Below are 17,654 nucleotides of genomic sequence, written 5' to 3'. Positions count from 1 at the left end.
TACCAGCGAAGGTGACGTCAAACCCGGGTGGCTGATGCTAAAACAAAAGCTCCCGGGTTAATATACAGTTACCAGCCCGGCAGCCTCCTCCTCCTCAAAAATCAGTCCCTCGGGTTTATTGTCCCCTCAAGGAAGGCGCCTGTTGAACATGTAGTCACGCAAACAGCTGGCAGGAGAAAGAAAGAACGAACTTTACTTTCTGGGGAGCGAAGGGCGGGTAGGGCTTCCCCTGGCTACAGCGCAACGAAAGGATGGAAAATCATACTCACCTCGGGCTTCTCCTGCTGCGGCAGCACCTGCAGGTGTGGAGTGAGAGAGAGAGGGGGAAAAGGAGGAGAGAGAAAGAAAAGAGTAAAGAGAAGGAAGGAAGGAAGGAAGGAAGGAAGGAAGGAAGGAAGGAAGGAAGGAAGGAAGGAAAAGGGGAGGAAGGAAGGAAGGAAGGAAGGAAGGAAGGAAGGAAAAGGAAAGGAGAGAGAGGCACCATAACGTACTATTATAAAACAAAATCTCCAAGGGGAGGGGAGAGACTATAAATTGAATTGTCACCATCCGCGGCATATTCCCCCCTCCCCTTTTGACAAGTGACACCTAGGGGAAAAAAAAAAAACAAACCCAAACGCCAAAAAACTCAAAGTACTTTTTTCCAAAGAATTAAAAAAAAAAAAAAAAAAAAAAAAGAAATAAAAAGCAAGGCGAGCCAAGCTCCGGGGCAGCGGGACGGCGGTCAGTGTCCCTCCCGCAGCACCCCCTCGCCCCCGCGGCGCCCCCGGGACGTTCCGCGGGCGCGGCGCTCGGGCGGCCGCGGCGGATCGCGGGGCGGCCAATCAGCGCGGGCGCCGCGGGCCCTGGCCAATGGCAGGCGCCACATTGTTGTGCAGCGTTGCCTAATGGCAACGCGGGCCGCGACAATAGCGCGAGTGGCGGCGCGAGTGGCGGCGGGCGGGCAGCGCGTCCCGCTCCGCTCCGCACCCACCCGCCCGCCACAGTCCCGGGGGGCTCCGGCCCGACCTCCCCGGATCGGCCTCGACCGCCGCTCCGCCTGCCCCGACGCCAGCCGCCTGCTCGGGGCTCGCCGCGGCGGGCTAGCGCCTGGCCCCTCCGCCTGGCTGCTGCTCGGGAGACGGGGCGATTTTATTTATTTTATTATTATTTTTTTTTAAACTATTCGCTGCTGGATTTTAGCCTCCGCGGCTCGTGGCGAGGGATCCCGTCGTTGAAGGTGCCGGATTGTTCTTTGAAGGGACGCTGCTAGTCTGTGGCTGCAGTGGCAGGGGGACGGGGGAGCGGAGCTTAGGGAGCAGCTCGGGTTGCACCAGGGCGCCGTGGGGAGCGGCGACCCCGCGAGCGCGGACAGGAGAGCTCGGCTTTGAGCCTGGCGCGATGGACTTGGTGCTGCCCCGTCAGATGCGCACGGAGAGCAAGGAAGCGAGAGTGATCTAAGTTTTCTTGGATTTTCGTGTCTTAGCTTCGCTTTGCGGGCGCGGAGGGGAGGAGGGCGCGGATCGGCTTCCGACGGGCCCCTCCTCACTTGAACCCCGCTCCGGGGCCGTGTGCCGGTGCGGGGGGAAGGGGGCGGCGAGCGGGGCGAGGGGACAGGCGCTGGGGTTTGCATGCCGGCACCCGGGGCTCCGTGTGCCCCCCACTCGTGATCGCGCTTGAGGGCGCCGGGAGCTTCTCCGCGGGGGCTCCCCCGCCCCGCGTCGCTTTGGGGGAGCCCGGGGAGGGGGGGCCGCTCTCTCAGGGTGGGATGGAGCTGCGGTCTGAGCTGCCCAGCGTGCCCGCCGCGCCCCCCCCGGTGCCCCCCAGCTCGGTGGCGGCAGCGGCGGCGGCGGCGGCGGCCACGCTGCCCGTGAGCGTGGCCGGGAGCCTATTGCGGGCGCCGCCGCTGCTGCTGCGGGCGGCCGAGAAGTACCCGCGGACGCCCAAGTGCGCCCGGTGCCGCAACCACGGTGTGGTGTCGGCGCTGAAGGGCCACAAGCGGTACTGCCGCTGGAAGGACTGCATGTGCGCCAAGTGCACCCTCATCGCCGAGCGCCAGCGCGTCATGGCCGCGCAGGTGGCGCTGCGCCGGCAGCAGGCGCAGGAGGAGAACGAGGCCCGGGAGCTCCAGCTGCTGTACGGCACCGCTGAGGGGCTGGCGCTGGCGGCCGCCAACGGCATCATCCCGCCCCGGCCCGCGTACGAGGTCTTCGGCTCCGTCTGCGCCGGCGGCGGCGGCGAGGGAGGCGCCGGCGCCTCAGGTAAGGCCGCGCTGCGCGCCCTCGGAGGGGGAGTGGGAGAAGGGGCCGGGAGAGGCGGCGGGAGATGAGGGGTGGCGGACTTGCGGGGGGGGGAATGGCCCCGCCGACGGCCTGGGCGCTCCGCGGGGCACTCCCGGGGCAGCCGCACTGACCGTCTCTCTCTTTCTGCACCCCCTCGACCCGCAGAGTCCAAGATGCAGAAGTTCGAGCTGTTCCCCAAGACGCTGCTGCCGAGCCGTGCCGTCACCCCGCAGCAGGCGGGCGGGAAGCCCCTCTCCCCGGACGGCGAGTCCGTGCCCGGCACCTCCTCCCCAGACGCTCGCCACGGCTCGGGCTCGGAGAACGGGGACGGCGAGTCCTTCCTGAGCTCACCCGTCTCCAAGGGCCCGAAGGAGGGGGAGGAGAGCCCGGGCTCCATCAGCCCGCTGGGCTCGGACTCGGGCTCGGAGGCGGACAAGGACGAGCAGGACCCGTCGCCCTCGGCCGGCGGCCGGCAGCGGACTCCCATCGAAATCCTGACGCGCGTCTTCCCGGCGCACAAGCGCAGCGTGCTGGAGCTGGTGCTGCAGGGCTGCGGCGGGGACGTGGTACAGGCCATCGAGCAGATCCTCAACAACCGCGGCCCGGAGAAGGGCCCCGAGGAGGGCTGGGCCCGGGACGGCGCCTTGCAGGGCCTGCCGCCCAGCCCCGCCGCCGCCGCCGCCCACCACCGGCCCTTGATCGCGGGCGCCATGGCCCCGGCCATCGGCACGCTGGGCAGCCGCTCCGCCTTCTCCCCGCTGCAGCCCAACGCCACGCACTTCGGGGCCGAGGCCGGCGCCTACCCGCTGGGCACCCACCTGGGACTGAACCCCCTGCGCCTCGCCTACTCGGCGCACAGCCGGGGACTGGCCTTCATGACCCCCTACTCCACGGCCGGGCTGATGCCCACGCTGGGGTTCCGGCCGCCCGTGGACTACGCCTTCAGCGACCTGATGCGGGACCGCTCGGCCGTGCACAAGGAACAGGTGTACTCCGGAGGGCTCTACGGGCCCATGGTCAACAACACCCCCGAGAAGCAATAGCGGTTTCCAAAAGCTCGTCTGTAGAGGTAGCTAGGTAGGCATGGGTGGACGGACACGGGTGGTTTCTCTCCCCTCTCCCCCGTGCAGGCGGTGGTTGCGTGCAGAGCCCGGCGCGGACAAACGTAGGTGTTTTAAGGTGATAAAGGTGCACTTTCATTGTCCAGACATGAGTCACTCTTTGTTGCTTATGGCCATAAGCATGGATATCCTCGGTGCGTCGTGGGGTGTGCACACACACACACACACACACACACACACACGCTCTTTCCCACACACATACATATATATATGTATACTAGCAAGTGTATAATGTTATAAAATGGAAATCTAAGTTATTAATGTAACTTGTAGGTGAACTTGGTATTAACGTTAAGCTAAAGGTTAGACAGCGCATTGTAATACTTACCAGGCATATAGATGAAACATTGTCAAATTGAAAACCTTTTCCTTCCTGCCCCCAGAAACCTTACGATCTGTATATAACATTGGAAAGTAGATATATTTGTTACTGTCCGTAGGACCCTGGCGCCAATGGTGTATGACGGTTTAATAAGCCTCCTTCATTTGTGCTCTGCAAGAAAATTGCTTTCTTGTTCCAATGTAGCAACTTCTTGCTGTTTCTAACAGGTTATTCTGTGTTTCCATTTCATAGAAATAAATGTTATTTTCTATTAAAAAAAATCAGTCTTATGAATGGCAAGTGGTATTTTATCAGATGATGGAAGTGTGTTTTGGGAAATTCCTTTGACAAGTACAGTCAATATTTAAAGGAGTTTATGCAAATACTATAAACATGTTTACTACATTTTTATCATGGTCAAACCAGATATTCTTCAGAGAAATTTATAAATAAAAACGAAGCGTACAAACGAGCAATTTCCTTATCAACTGAAATTGTCAAATATGTTTATTTCTGGTTCTGGTCTTTTCCTTATTTACACCAGGGGGGGAAAAAACCCAGAGGTTTAAATTTAAGTAGGATTTTTCTCCTTGATATCTCGCTGGTTTTTGTCATATTTAGGAAATTTGGCATTGTCGCAAAGAGAAGCCGGGTTAAAGCAAACTCCCGTCTTGCCGACCACAGTCTGTGTAGCAGCAGAGAGGTACTTCCCCTTCATATCTGAAATCTGGTGGCGTGTTTTAGCTCTTAATGTATCGAAATAAGCAAAGCGATATATAATAGTGACTTTTTCTCAGAATGTAAGGATGCATTTGTGAGAGGTATGGGCGAGTTAAGATCAGTGTGGGGAGTAAGCACGGGAAAGGTTTCTCTGTTTTCGGATGTGTCCTTCCCCCTCATTCCGAGTAAACGCTGCAGCAGTGTCTTTTTTTTTTTTTTTTTTGGCAGCCGAGTCCAATTGTTCTTCAAGATCAAAAAGTAAGAACGGCGCTCCTCACTTTGTTTATGTCTGTATTGCCATGAGTGGGGGGCAGCGGGTGTGCCCTCGTGCATCCCTGGGTCCTACTGAGGGCCAAAGTGCGACTTTCTTACCAGTCCTGGGAGTGTCTGGCCCAGGAAAACTATTACTCACAAAGAACAAGTTCAGTGCATGGTTGAATTAAGACTGTAAAAGCTCCTAAAGTTGGTTGGTATGGAAACCTAATCCCACCGAACCGCTTCGTGGCACAGCTGGACTGTTTACTTTCTCACTTCAAATATAACTGTGTAAACATTGGCTGGGAGCTGCCAGCGCGGCTCCTACCAACCAGTTAATATACTGGTGGGGCTGGGAGGAGAGCTATCCTGCCGCAGCTATTGAAGGAAGCTCCCGGGTAAAATCAAATTGCATCAAAATGTAATTCTTCCATCCTGCATGCAATTGATCAATTTGGATACAATTTTAAGATTTTCTTAAAAAAACCCCACCCAAACAACAAAAAAAGTAAGTAAATATTACAGATTACACCTAGGCAAATACTTTTGACCCTGATCCACCCTGGGAGCAGCCAAATCAATATCACAAGGGAAACTTTTTAAAGTCTCATGTTCCAAGAGCGGGTGAAACTTAATATTACTACAATAAAATGGTTTAATAAAGAAGGGCTTTAATAGTGAGCTAATTTGATTGAGTTTCCTAATTCCACTTTAATTGGAAAAGGAGTTGTCTGTTTGGTTATAAAGTGCTAGGGTTATGTTAGACTGGAAAAAAAAAGATGGACTTTGAGCATCTGAATAAACTTTTTTTCCCGTTTTTTCCCCTTTTTTGGTTGGCAGCTGACTTTGTGCAGCATGGGTTTCCATATCTAGGATTATGAACGGGCTACAAAGAGCTGCTACTTAAAGAAATCAGGTCGCCACATTTCTCCCATTCGAGCCCTGTTAAGAAGGGCTTAGGAGCTGTTGATTTAACTCAGCTCCCCTTTTAATTATAAAAGCCATTCTTGTGTAGTTAGGCGAGCAGGACAATTTATCAGAATTGTTGCCGTGTCTTGGAAAGTTGGCTTGAGTTTGGATTTATACAACCGACAATGGGGATCACCACGATTAACTTTCATATGGATAGTTTAGGCTGTTAAACTGGGGGGGAGTAAGAGGAGGGGTGTAAGAGAATCTGATAAATTGTCCTACTGAGGTAATTCCCTTAGATTTAAAAAAAGAAAAAAAAATCCTTTTGGTTTGAAGCTGCCTCGGAGACGTTCGTATACAGAAGCCTCTGGTAGAACATAAAATATTCAGCTCCCTTTTAGAGTAAAATAAAATGCTGTCACTTGAATAAAAATCCGCGGAACCGAGTATAAATTATTTGTGAAGCAGAGAGGCTGCGGGCGAGCGCTCGCAAACTTCCCTGTTAATTAAATCTTAATCCACGGGTCGCAGGAAGCGGCGGGGCTGTAACAGCGGCTGCTGTACATACAGCGGGACACGTTCAGGAGTTATATTAACTGCACTCGTGTTTAATATGAATCAGCCCTAATCCACAGCATAATAAAGATCAAATTAGACTAACCATTTAGTAGCGAAATGACATTCCTTTACCTAAAATGAACCTCCCCGCGCCCTGCTCGCTGCGAGGCTCCCTCGGCAGCCCGGCCCGGCCGGGGCCCGGCTCTGGGCTGAGCCAGGCCAGGGAGGGGAGCGGGGGGGCCTTTTACAGCCTGGTGGGTTTATTTTTCAGCCCGAGGGGGGAAGCCCCGCTACCCTCCCACGCTTGCCAGAGCCGCCTCTCCCTCACCCCGCGGCAAACCCGACTTGCTGCCGAGGCCCTGGGGATGGAGGAGACTCGGAGCGGGGTCGTATCGGCTCCCCCCGGCTCCGGGCCGGGCTGTGGCTCCGCGGCAGCCCCGGAGTGTCCCCCGCTGTCCGCCGGAGCCCCGCGGCCGGGAAGGGTTGGCGGTGCGGCTTCCACGCGGTTCCCGCGCAGCCGGGGCCGCTCCAGCGGGGGGGAGATGGATTGTTCTGCTGGATGGCGAGGAGCGAGCTCCGAGCCCCTCTCCGTCTTTCCCGCTGACCCAGGAGGGCTCCGGGCTCCCAGGACTTGATGCCCCGTTTCCCAACCTGGAAAGCACCCCGCGGCCAGCGCTGCCCCGGAGGGGAGGGACGGGACGGGCTCGGCCAGGGGCGGCCCCGGGTGCCCCTCACCGGGCGGGGCGGCCTTTGTGCCGGGCTGAGCAAACACAGCTGCTGCCGGTGGCACCGCTCGGGGGGACGCGGCTGTTCCCGTCCCACCCCTCGCTCCCGCTCCCTGACATCCCTCCTCCGTGATCCCCAGCGGTGGGGGCGAGTCCAGGTATCTCCCTCTCCCGGAATGATCTCATCGGCCGGGCCGGGCGTTCCCAGGGCGCCCGGTGTCAGGCACATGAACTTCCCACGTCCCCCGGCGAGGGGACACCTCTGCCTCCTCTCTTAGTTCGGGCATCCCCCCTGTGTTGTCACAACATCCCCATGGCAACCGCGGCAATTACTTCTATGCCAGAACAACAATAGGAAAGTATTTAATATATTTAAATGTGATTAAGCAGGTGGAAGAAACGAGGAGCAGCAGCTTCATAGGACGAGCCGGTGGAGCGCGGCGGAGGCTTCCAGGGAGCCCCGGGGGCTGCCGCTCGCCCAGGGCAGCAGCGGCACGTCTGGAGCTCAACAGATGGAACCGAGCAGGGAACACAGTTACAACGGGAGCGGAGCGGAGTCTTTTACCGTTTTCTGCTGCTCTGAGCACCGGCTGAGGCACGTGAAAATTCATTCCAATTTCCATCTCCCGTGTTTCGACAGAAATACTAAAACAGTGTTGCAAAAAAAAAAAATAAAATTGTTGCCCTGTTACTGTTCCTTTTCAGTTTCCCCTTCATTTTTCTCCACCTTTTTATTAGGCAAAAAAACCCAAGCCCTCTAAAAAAACCCCACCCAAACCCCCCAAAATAACCGGAACCCTGAAATTGCACAATGCTGGTTTGTATTTCATCTCCAAAAGGAGCTTATTCGAAAACAAGAGGCAAAAAAATATTAATTTTGACTGATGTTTTAACCTGAAAACTATTCCTTTTCAACCAGTATTCCTCGTTTCTATGCTGTTAGGGAATCTAACAACCAACGGAAGAGATGCTCCTGATCCAGGGAGTCAGGATGCTCCTACACACGCTGCCGGGGCGGCGGATGATGTCTACCGTGACCTGCCACCTTCTCCCGGGAGCAGCCGGGGCTCGGACATCGGAACCCAGGGAGCCGGGCAACCTGCCGTGGCCTCGAATTTCCCGCTAAATTGTGCGGCTGGTTGCTGGATATGGTCGAACTGACCGAGGGCAGCTGGAAATGGGTGCGTTGCTGATGCGTGGGAGGTGGTGTTAATGCAAAGGACATTAACATGGCATGAGTGGGAAGAGGTTAAAGCGTGGGGGGGATGAGCTGGCTCACCCTGGCTAACGGGTGTGAGCTGATACAGCCGGAGAAGGTATGTCGGCAAGAAACTCCGGTGCTGGATAATCCCTAAAGGTAAAAGAGGTGAGGAGAGGAGGGAAGAGATGAATTCCAGAAGAGAAGAACAAGGTAAGGGGCTGACAGGGTCTTAGCCTCAGAAGATCTAATGGAGAACTGGGATGCAGTATTAAGAGCTGTGGAAATTCTTAGAAATCACTAAAATAAGATCTTGATGCCTGTATTACAAGACTGAGATGAAGTTGTTGTGTCTCTTGCTGCATGTTGGGTTTGAAGGACAGCCATCTTCAGGGAGAGGGTAATGCAGCTCCTTGGGCTGTAATAAAAGTGTATCATGAAGTGCCTTTCCTGAGGGAGCCTTTAAGGCTTCATTATATTCTGCACAGACTGAGTGAGGCAGTACTATGTGGTGGGATTTACATTTTCAGGGAAATTATGAAAAGCTCCTAGTTTCAGGTGTAGTATTGTCAGGGGCTGTACAGAGGTCAGAAAGCTCAGTTATATACATGCTCTAACACAGGCCAAGGCCTGAGCAGGTGGCCATTGGTATAAAATGGTGATGGGTGTTTTTACAGGGGTTCATTGACTGTTCATGTGGAAGCAAGGACATTGAGAGAGACGAAAATGCTTAAAGATCAGAAGATATTACCGATAGTCTTAACTGCAACAGGCCATTTGGTAACCATTTCTACCCACAACAAAATCTGGTCTGAGGACTATTCTATCCAAATGTTGGCATGAACACGTGTTCCTCTTCACCCCAGGTGTGAATTTGGCAGATGTGGACAAGGGCATGATGAGACACCTGCCTAGGGGATAATTCTGTTTGGAATGCTGTTTTGTGCAGTATTGGATTTACCTGCATGTGGGAGCTACACTCTTATCTTAGGTTTTATCTTAAATCCTTGCAAACTCTAAACTGCAGGGGGAAAAACACTGCTTCCTCACAGCCCTGTTTTGGTAGTCTGGAATACAAAATCTTGTCATATACTGGTTTGTCCATTAGTTTTCTGTAAGAGATGGTGATATGTGGGATATGTTCTGATTATGACTTCACACAGAAGCTCTGCCTAAATGAACTCTGTAATGCAGATCTGTGAGGGGTAAGGACGGATCCTTTGGCATGTTCTCAATATGACTACACTTGCAGCTAGTATGGATTTGGAGAGGTATTTCCTGGTTTATATTCCCTCCTTTCTTGTTTTGGATCTCATTAATGTGCTGTAAAATTTTTAAGAGTTATGCTGAGTTTTTTTTTTCTGAAAAGGCAATTTTTTTCCCACCCAATACTTGAACAGATAAAAAATGAGTGGGTAAAAGCATAGATGAAATTCAGAAAAAAAAGTTGTAGAAATCAATTGAAAGCAGTTTACCCAAAGTCTTATTGCCCATCAATAATTGCAAATCTGCTATGCATATCTTCAGAAAGCAGTTGTCTGTTTAATGGGGAAAATACAATAGATGGGCAGGATCTGTGTAAATTTTAGTAGTTTTGTGACAGCAGGCTCCTGGGGGGAAGAGGGAAATGGAAAGGAAACCAGAAACAGAGAGTGGATCTTTTCATGTGGTCTGACAGGCAGAAGGAAAGCATGACTTATAAAGGCTTTTAAAAAGATCTGCTTGGGGTTTATGTTTACAAAGAGATTTAACGAGAGAGGCTGGCCTTAAAATGCTGAAGTTGTTGGTAAAATCAGATGCTTAGATGTGAAATGATGTACTAGCCCTGGACCAGAATAAAGGAGAGATTCTCAGAAATTAGACAAGACAGGAGCAGGGCCAGCAAGGCAGGGCCCCATAAAGCACTCTGCAGATCCTGAAAAGGGCTTAAAGGTCAGCAGGACCTGGAGTCAGGGGATGGAAGAGGGTATGGCCTGGCTAAAGGGAGCTGGATCTAGACAGAGACCATGAACTTCCAACCAAGATTAGCAACAGAAGCATGAGAAGACAGAATGATCTTGGATTTGTGCAGCAGGGACTTACTCATGAAATAGCTTTATAGGGAATGAAGGTATCAAAATATTACCTTGCTTTCTTGTAAGTGGGATATGGGATATTGATTTCCTCTTGTGGCTTGGGGAAGCCCGTGGTTTACCTCGGATAGAACTTATGGATTTCCTTAGTTTTCTAAATCTCCTGCTTGCAAGGTTAGCCACAGATATTTATGGCTAAATGAATGGGGCAAGTAGCTGAGATTACAATTTGGAGAGCCTTTGCTTTGCAAAGGAAGAGTCGGATATCTTATTCTGGCAGGAGAATCTAATTAAGGGCCTGTTCAATACGAGTAAATGTCAAATGATCAGGCACACAGAAGAAGGACTAAAATTGCAATGCTTAGTCCAGTGTGCTAGAATGTGTGCTGCAAGATGCCTGGCTTTTTTTCCTGCTTAGAGGGATGAATTATGTTTGATTTCCCTAATCATTCTTTTTATCCACATTGTGAAGCTTTACTTTGACACAGAGAAAATAATCTTAATGCAGTGGGGCCAAGAGCAGGAAAATTGCTCCAGTAGATTTGTCAGGAAAAACATGGCTCCAGCCTCTCATAAAAATCTGTACCCTTCTTCACGAAAACTTCATGTGAACCAGAAGGTGTTTTTGTGGTCTCTTCTCTACAATAATTATGCTATAGCCTTCTTCCTGTTCAATAGGTGAAAAGGATCTCAAAACACTAGATGAATTTCTATTTTCAGATCCATTGGAAAAAATCTGGGAACATAAGTATAAGTAGTAACATAAGACTTGCTGGATTTGGGGGTAAATTAATCCATCATGTGGCTTCCAAACATAATGTATTGCCCAAAGTACACCAGATGAACAAGTTAACTCAACTCTTTTTTACTATGAGCATAATAGTATCAAAATATTCAGGATGTACCCCACAGTCATGGCAGACACTTGGAGGAGTTGGCAAAGGCACTATGATATGTCTCAGCATTATTGAGTTACTTCCTAAGCATTACATGAAAGTGCCTATGGATTCTGATGCCAGGCTGAAATGTGTGTCAACTTGCCCTGTGCATCTCTCACTTTGGCTTCTTAATCTCCCTCCTGGGAGAGGGCTCAGCTAGTTTTCAGTGTCTAGTACCTTGGCCACTGAAAGAAAAACTCACGTTGTCTTGGCGAACAAGGATAGCCACATCTTTGGTCTGGAAAGAGCTTCAAACCTGTGTGAGGTGAGGGTGCCAATATGCTTGTCCAGCAGGATTGTTTCTAACTGTACCTAAACAGAGGTAAAATGGTGTAGTTGGCTCTATTAAGCTGGAAGTCTGGTGATGGAGAAGATGAGCGGTAGGTGTGCTCTTAAAATCAGGGCCAAATATGGAGCTAAGGCTGTTCTAGGAGCCTCATCTACTGTGTTGTTTTATTCCTCATCACTGGAAAGCCTGGTGAAAGTTAGTCCTGATAAGATGGGCTGAAGTGAACAACAACAAACGATGTTCCATAAACTGTGAAAAGCTAAGACTGACCTGGTGAAGTCGTTGGTAAAATGTCTGGTTTTCTTGGAAGCCTCAGCAGGGTAGATGCTGCATCTGATGGACATTGATGATATTGGGCAGAGGCACTCTCATTAAGAAATTGCCTGCTGGAACTCCCTGCAGCCATCTGGCATCCAAAATGCAACAGCAAAAGGGATCATGTTGGTGATTTTCAGTAAATGTTTTGCACAGAGCCATCTTTGTTGACTGTCTCTATTATTTTGCAGATGTTTATGGTATCATGAATCTTTTTTTCCAGCCTTAATTGAAACACATGCTCCCCCAATTCAAAGATTAACTTCGTTATAACAGAAAGGAAATTTGTACGAAATTTTTATCCTTAAAAACATCTTTTTTTTTTTTTTTTTTACTTTAATACTCAAATCACAGGTAAAATTTGAAACCCTCAGACTACTGTTGTGCTTTTTAATTTTTAAAATTTTTTTATTTTGCCTACAGATTACTACTTTTGACAGTTTTGTTCTTTGGGTTCTGAGTATTGCTCCTCAGTTTTGGAAAAACAGGTTGTAGCTGATATTCCTAAAGCTTTTGAGGCCTTTATGAAAGAAAAATATTAGTGTATATCACCCTGGTTGGTGGTATTTAGATTTTGTTTTGCCACAAATGTCAATGACCCGAGAGTCTCTTTTCCTCTCAGTTTAGTTTCTGGTGTAGGTGGGGCTCTCAGATGGTACATTCATAGATTGTGGACTCACTTGGGCAAAAGCTACCTTTGCTTCTTCATAGACCCAAGACAGAATATTGTCTTGAAGCAGGATGCACAGAACAGAAGTGCTCCCTGTGGTAGCAGCATGCTGCTGGTGCTCAGTGGGTGTGAGCTCCTGATCCATTCTGAGATATTGGTCTGAAAATGAAATGATTCTTGGAGTAGGTATAACATGCTTCACCTGAGTGTGGTACACTGAAAGTAAACCATACTAACTTCTTATCTCAAGTCTTTTGGAAGGTACAATTGTCCTTTATCTTTGCGGGTTGGTTTGTTTAACTTTCACTGGATTATTCTCATGGAATAAGAATTAGATATTGCTGTTTCAGAGGAGCACTGGGACCTTGTAAATGAAGGAAGCTGTGAGGTTTTGTAGTGAAAACTGCACATGGGTCTCTGAAGGTTTGGTTTGTGTACTAAATTCTGCTGCTGATTTACCAACACTGTGTGACCTTGAGTTCAATTTATTATTTTTTAAAAAGTGACCACCAATATTGGCTGTGTCCAGTTTCAGTATGAAACACACAAGACTTGGAATTGCCGACTTTGTGCTACTTGAGTATTTATTTTTAATAAGGATCCTAATTAATTGTGCAACCTCTGTGGCAGGAAAGCTCTCCTGGACTCTGTCTTCATTCATTAAAATGTGTCAAATTCCTCAGAGTTTAGAGCAGAGCTCTAACAATGGCAAAAGATACCCTATGTCCTGAATACATACTAACATGTGCCAAAGAGGATGCTTGTTAATAAGTACTTGTTCAGTGATAAAGTCCAGCAACAAGGGGTTATACATTTCCTCACTTTCAGCTACCCAAGCAGAGCCCCTGACTTCACTCAGGAAGCTATACTGTTGTGAGACATGGAAAAGTAAAATACCCTCTGGTTTATAATAAGTCATTCCAGCTCTGTCTAATTAACACTTCTTAGTGTTAATTGTAACCCCCTGTTCTGTGTTTTTCAGGGACAATATTTCCCAAGTAGTGCTGATGAAATGTCAGGCAGAGGTAGTAATTTTGCCTTCCTTGCTATTATAACATTGTGCCATAGATATAGTTATATACAGAGATACATGCCAATCAACCAACAGAGCAAACAAGATGAAGAAGTAAAAATCTTCTCCTTAGAGAGCCCTTAGGCAGACAATGAATTACGAGCTCTTCTCTGCCTAGACAACTTGCAGTGAGAACAGCTATTCCTACTGGCATTCCTTACTGTGATTAAAAAAAATGAATAATTTTAGATGGCTTGTTTTATTAAATCAATAGACTTAACAGGATGGAGTTGTGGAGTACAAAAATATGAACTATTTTTTACATGATCTGCAGAATCCTATAGGCTCCTAACATTAATGCTACAGAAATACCATTGGCCAGTATTTGCAGAAACAGCATTTAATGAACATGAAGCCATTCATGCTGTCTCATCCAAACAGTCCTGTGTGTGATGGTAGAGAGGAAAGTATCTGTGATGACTTGATATTTTATGAGAAGGTGAAACTGAGAGAGAAACCAGACTGAAGATAAAATCTGCACTGCCATAGCTGAGGCAGCGACTTTGTTTGGCCTCTCCCCGCGTCCCAAGTGAGACAAGAGAGCTGTGAGGGCCCCCTGAGCCTCCCACTCCCTCAGGGCCTCTTGCCCCAAGGAGACATTTCTTTCTGGATTAAAATAGTCTTTTGCAGCCTGAAGAACCCACACTCCCCCTCCTGAGTGTCCGTGTTCATGTGGATCGTCTCACTTCTGATTTCGGCTAAACATCTGCACCAAAGAGGGTTGTAGTTAGGTGAGATTGGACCTTCTTGCAGGCAGCAAGCAACAGGATGAGAGGAAACAGCCTCAAGTTGCACCAGGGGAGGTTTAGATGGGATATTTGGAAAAATTACTCCACTGAAAGGGTTGTCAAGCATTGGAACAGACTGCCCAGGGAAGTGGTGGAGTCATCATCCCTGGTGAATTTAAGACATTAGCATGTGGTGCTTGGGAACATGGTTTAGTGATGGAATTGGCAGTGTTGGGTTAATGGTTGGACTCAATGATCTTGGAGGTGATTTCCAATCTAAACAGTTCTATGATTTTTAGTGTGGTAGAAGAGCACTGGGTGTGTTTGATGGTAACTGGGCAGCTGACGTTGCCTGGACAAGACACAGAGAATCTGATAAAAACAACGTGTGAGGATTTTTTTGCCTGAGATTTGGGATATCACTGGCATACTGTTGACTTAATACTTCTAAGTACTGTCAGACACACCTATTGAATCGGAGATAAGACAACCCTGGTGACAGGCACTGGTTCTTATCATGTTAAATTATATTGCTAATTTTTGTTTTCATTTTCGTGTTTTTCTGTGAAAACTGCTGAAACCAATATGGGATATTGCCCATTTCTTTATGCAATATCTTTTTGAGAGAGTCCATAACCAAATGGTAAATTCACAGATCCGTGTGTGAAGTCCTGGCTGAGCTCAGTGACAGTAATCTCCGTGTGTGTATGTACACACACATAAACATGTCAGTGTATGCACATATTTCTATATATCTCTTACCCTTGTGAATTCATTTACCAGTTGTAGTTTCTTTACCAATTAAATTTGCCAACCCAGCAGCTCCCTCTGCATCATGTCACGCATGCTGACTATGTGCTGATTTAAGGTTGAGGATAATTTAGCAGGGGTGCTGATTATGGCAAACTTAATCTCAGGAGATCGATGAGAAATGGATGTTTTGTGATGAAGTTTGTTTTGTGTAGATTAGAAAGATAATGATACATATGCAGATTAGAATGGGACACTAAACCCAAAATAATCATGTGTATTAGCTCTGAAATCCACACTGCAAAGGTAAGATATGCTATTGGGTAGGAGACCACATGGCTCTGTGTCTGACATCCATTTTTTAAATGTGAAATACCAAAAGCAGTATGCCAGACCTGAGCTTGTGGACTCCCATCTGTGTTATTTTATGCATGTGAATGGTCTCAGTGACTTTCATACCAACATGTTTCCCATATTTTTGAAAATTTTGCAGTCTGTGCAATACAGAATTGCTTCTTCTGTGTGCCTTGGACAGCTCCAAGCATTCACCAAAAATACAGTAATAATGAGTTACAACTCACTTTGAAATTTGTTTCATGTTGATGTTGAAAAGCAGGTGAGTATTAGCATAGTAAAGATGTTGCTTGAACATGGAAAGAGTGTCGTAATTTCAACACAGTAGAATTGCTAGTTAAGAGGAAAGTAATTATAGTTAAGAAAATTTTGCTTTTTTCTCCCTTTATGAAAATTGCAAAAATAGGAAACTGCATTCTCAGAAAATACCATTAAAAAGGGTGGTTAAAATTAAAGAAAAAATTAATAGAATCATAGAATGGTTTTGGTTCAAAGGGACCTCTAAAAGTTGTCTAGTCCAACACTCTTTGCAAGAAGCAGGTACATGTTCAACTATATCAAGTTGGTCAAAGCTCCATCCATTTAGATGGAGAATCTACAATCTCTTTGGGCAACATGTTCTTATATCTACCTTCTTTTAGTTTAAAATCATTACTACAGATCCTCTTAAGAAGTCTGTCCTCATCTTTCTTATAAGCCCCTTTTAAGATTTGTTTAGATATTTCATAGTTCTATAGTAGTGAGGTCCAAGGGAACCATAATCCCAGAATTTCTGAGGATCTTGGATCTGAGCAGTGTATTTCAGACCTTTCTTATGTATTTTTGATTTCAATATTATAGTTTTAATCTGGTGTTTTGTATTTTTTTAAATACAATTTTTATGAGAATATTCTAGCCAGAAATGGCATGCCATGTTCTGTACAGAAAGCTTTTAATTAACAGCTCATAATCTGACCAGAATAAAGGCTTTATTTTTTGTCCTTCTATGGCAATACTATTTTCTCCTTCCCCTATTTTGTACTTTAGTTGGCACATCTGTCTTAAACAGAATCTCTTCATCAACTCTGTCCTTTGCTCTGGCTCTTAAACCTCCAGCCCTTCTTTTTAAGTTAAGCAGCAGGTTCCTGTGACTGCATGTGATATACTTTTCAAAGTGTCTTCTACCTCATTGCCATTAAAATCCCTTTGAAAAAAAAAATCTCTCTAGGCACTGTTTCTTCAGCATGTTGTTTCCTGAGATCCAGTTACCAAGCAGTGTTGCAAGACACTTGAAAGGGCTCAGGAAGCAGCCTCTCTCCTGAGAGGGACTAAAGGAGATGATTAGGAGAATGCAGGATATTTGTAATAGTGGTGGTTTCCCCTAATCCTCTTCGTTTTAACAATCATGTCTAAAACTTTAGAGATGCCTGCCGAGCTTGCCAGTGGAAGTGCAGAAGTTAAGGGGTGTCCCCCTTGCAAGCAAATGCAGGAGAAAATGGTGTAGTTTGGGCACCTCATTGCAACTCAGACAGCTTTGGTTAAACTTCCAGTGGTGCACAGAGCTCCTGTGGGCTCAGGGGGAGTTACTGGGGGCACAGGGGGAGTACTGTGTCCTTCTCAGCCCAGACTTTCCTCACGTACAGTAGGCAGGTAGAAAGAGAGAAAGAACAGTTACTGCACCTAGCAAACAGGAACTGTGAGCGCTGGCCAAGGTTGGTGACTTGTTGAATATCTTTTAGTACTGAAAGGGTTTTTGTCAGATCTGACTCTTGGAGTCCTGGTATTCCATGAGAACCTCAGGTTTTACTTTTAAGCAAACTTTTAGCCACTTTTAGCTGAGGATGAAAAATGAAGTCATCAGCTCTAAAAGTTTGATAAAATGAAGGGAATGACATAGCCATTAAAATATTACGTTTGAAGCAGTCCAAGACTTGTTATTTAGAAGTCTAGGTTGGCAGTACCAGAAGACAGGCTCTTGCCACCTATCAGAAACTGAAGGCAGCCAGTGTCTCTCACTGGCTTCCAGGATCCATAGTTTTAAATTTGAATAATTCATGTGGTTAATGAATAATTAATTTAATAGTAATGATTAAGGCAGATGACTCTCTGTTCAGTTAAATGGTCACAGCCAACTGAAAAATGTGCGTGGTGCATACATGCTGCTCTCCTCCTCTAAGTTTGCAGCATTCAGCCCCTGACAAGCTTGTTTAATGCTGTGGATGATTCACTTTGCCCTTAGACAGTGCTTCACCCTTTCCTGCCCCACACCTGGCTGCAGTGATGTGCCTGGTTTGGAGGAGAGCAGCGTTTTGTTCCCTTGTGCAGTGAAGCTCCAGAAACCACGGTTTTCCTTCCTAACTGCTGTGGAAGCTGCAGTGCTGTTCCCTGCTGGCTTGTGTGCAGTTGTTGCCTGCT

The 17,654-nt window shown here is 47.7% G+C and overlaps 1 protein-coding gene across 1 annotated transcript; it reads left to right on the top strand.

Annotated features, from left to right (window-relative positions):
• Nucleotides 1–1,722: 1,722 nt before the first annotated feature.
• On the top strand, nucleotides 1,723–4,084 carry DMRTA2 (DMRT like family A2). Its single transcript, XM_051799858.1, has 2 exons — nucleotides 1,723–2,240; nucleotides 2,427–4,084. Exons 1-2 carry the CDS (start codon nucleotides 1,748–1,750, stop codon nucleotides 3,302–3,304), a joined length of 1,371 nt encoding a protein of 456 aa, XP_051655818.1. The 5' UTR covers nucleotides 1,723–1,747; the 3' UTR covers nucleotides 3,305–4,084.
• The last annotated feature ends 13,570 nt before the right edge of the window (nucleotides 4,085–17,654 follow it).

The sequence above is a fragment of the Manacus candei genome, unplaced genomic scaffold (assembly GCF_025592945.1).
Source record: "Manacus candei isolate 608988 ecotype Guabito, Panama unplaced genomic scaffold, ASM2559294v1 h1tg000005l, whole genome shotgun sequence".
Lineage (NCBI taxonomy): Eukaryota > Metazoa > Chordata > Aves > Passeriformes > Pipridae > Manacus > Manacus candei.
This window is presented reverse-complemented; position numbering and strand designations above follow the sequence as displayed.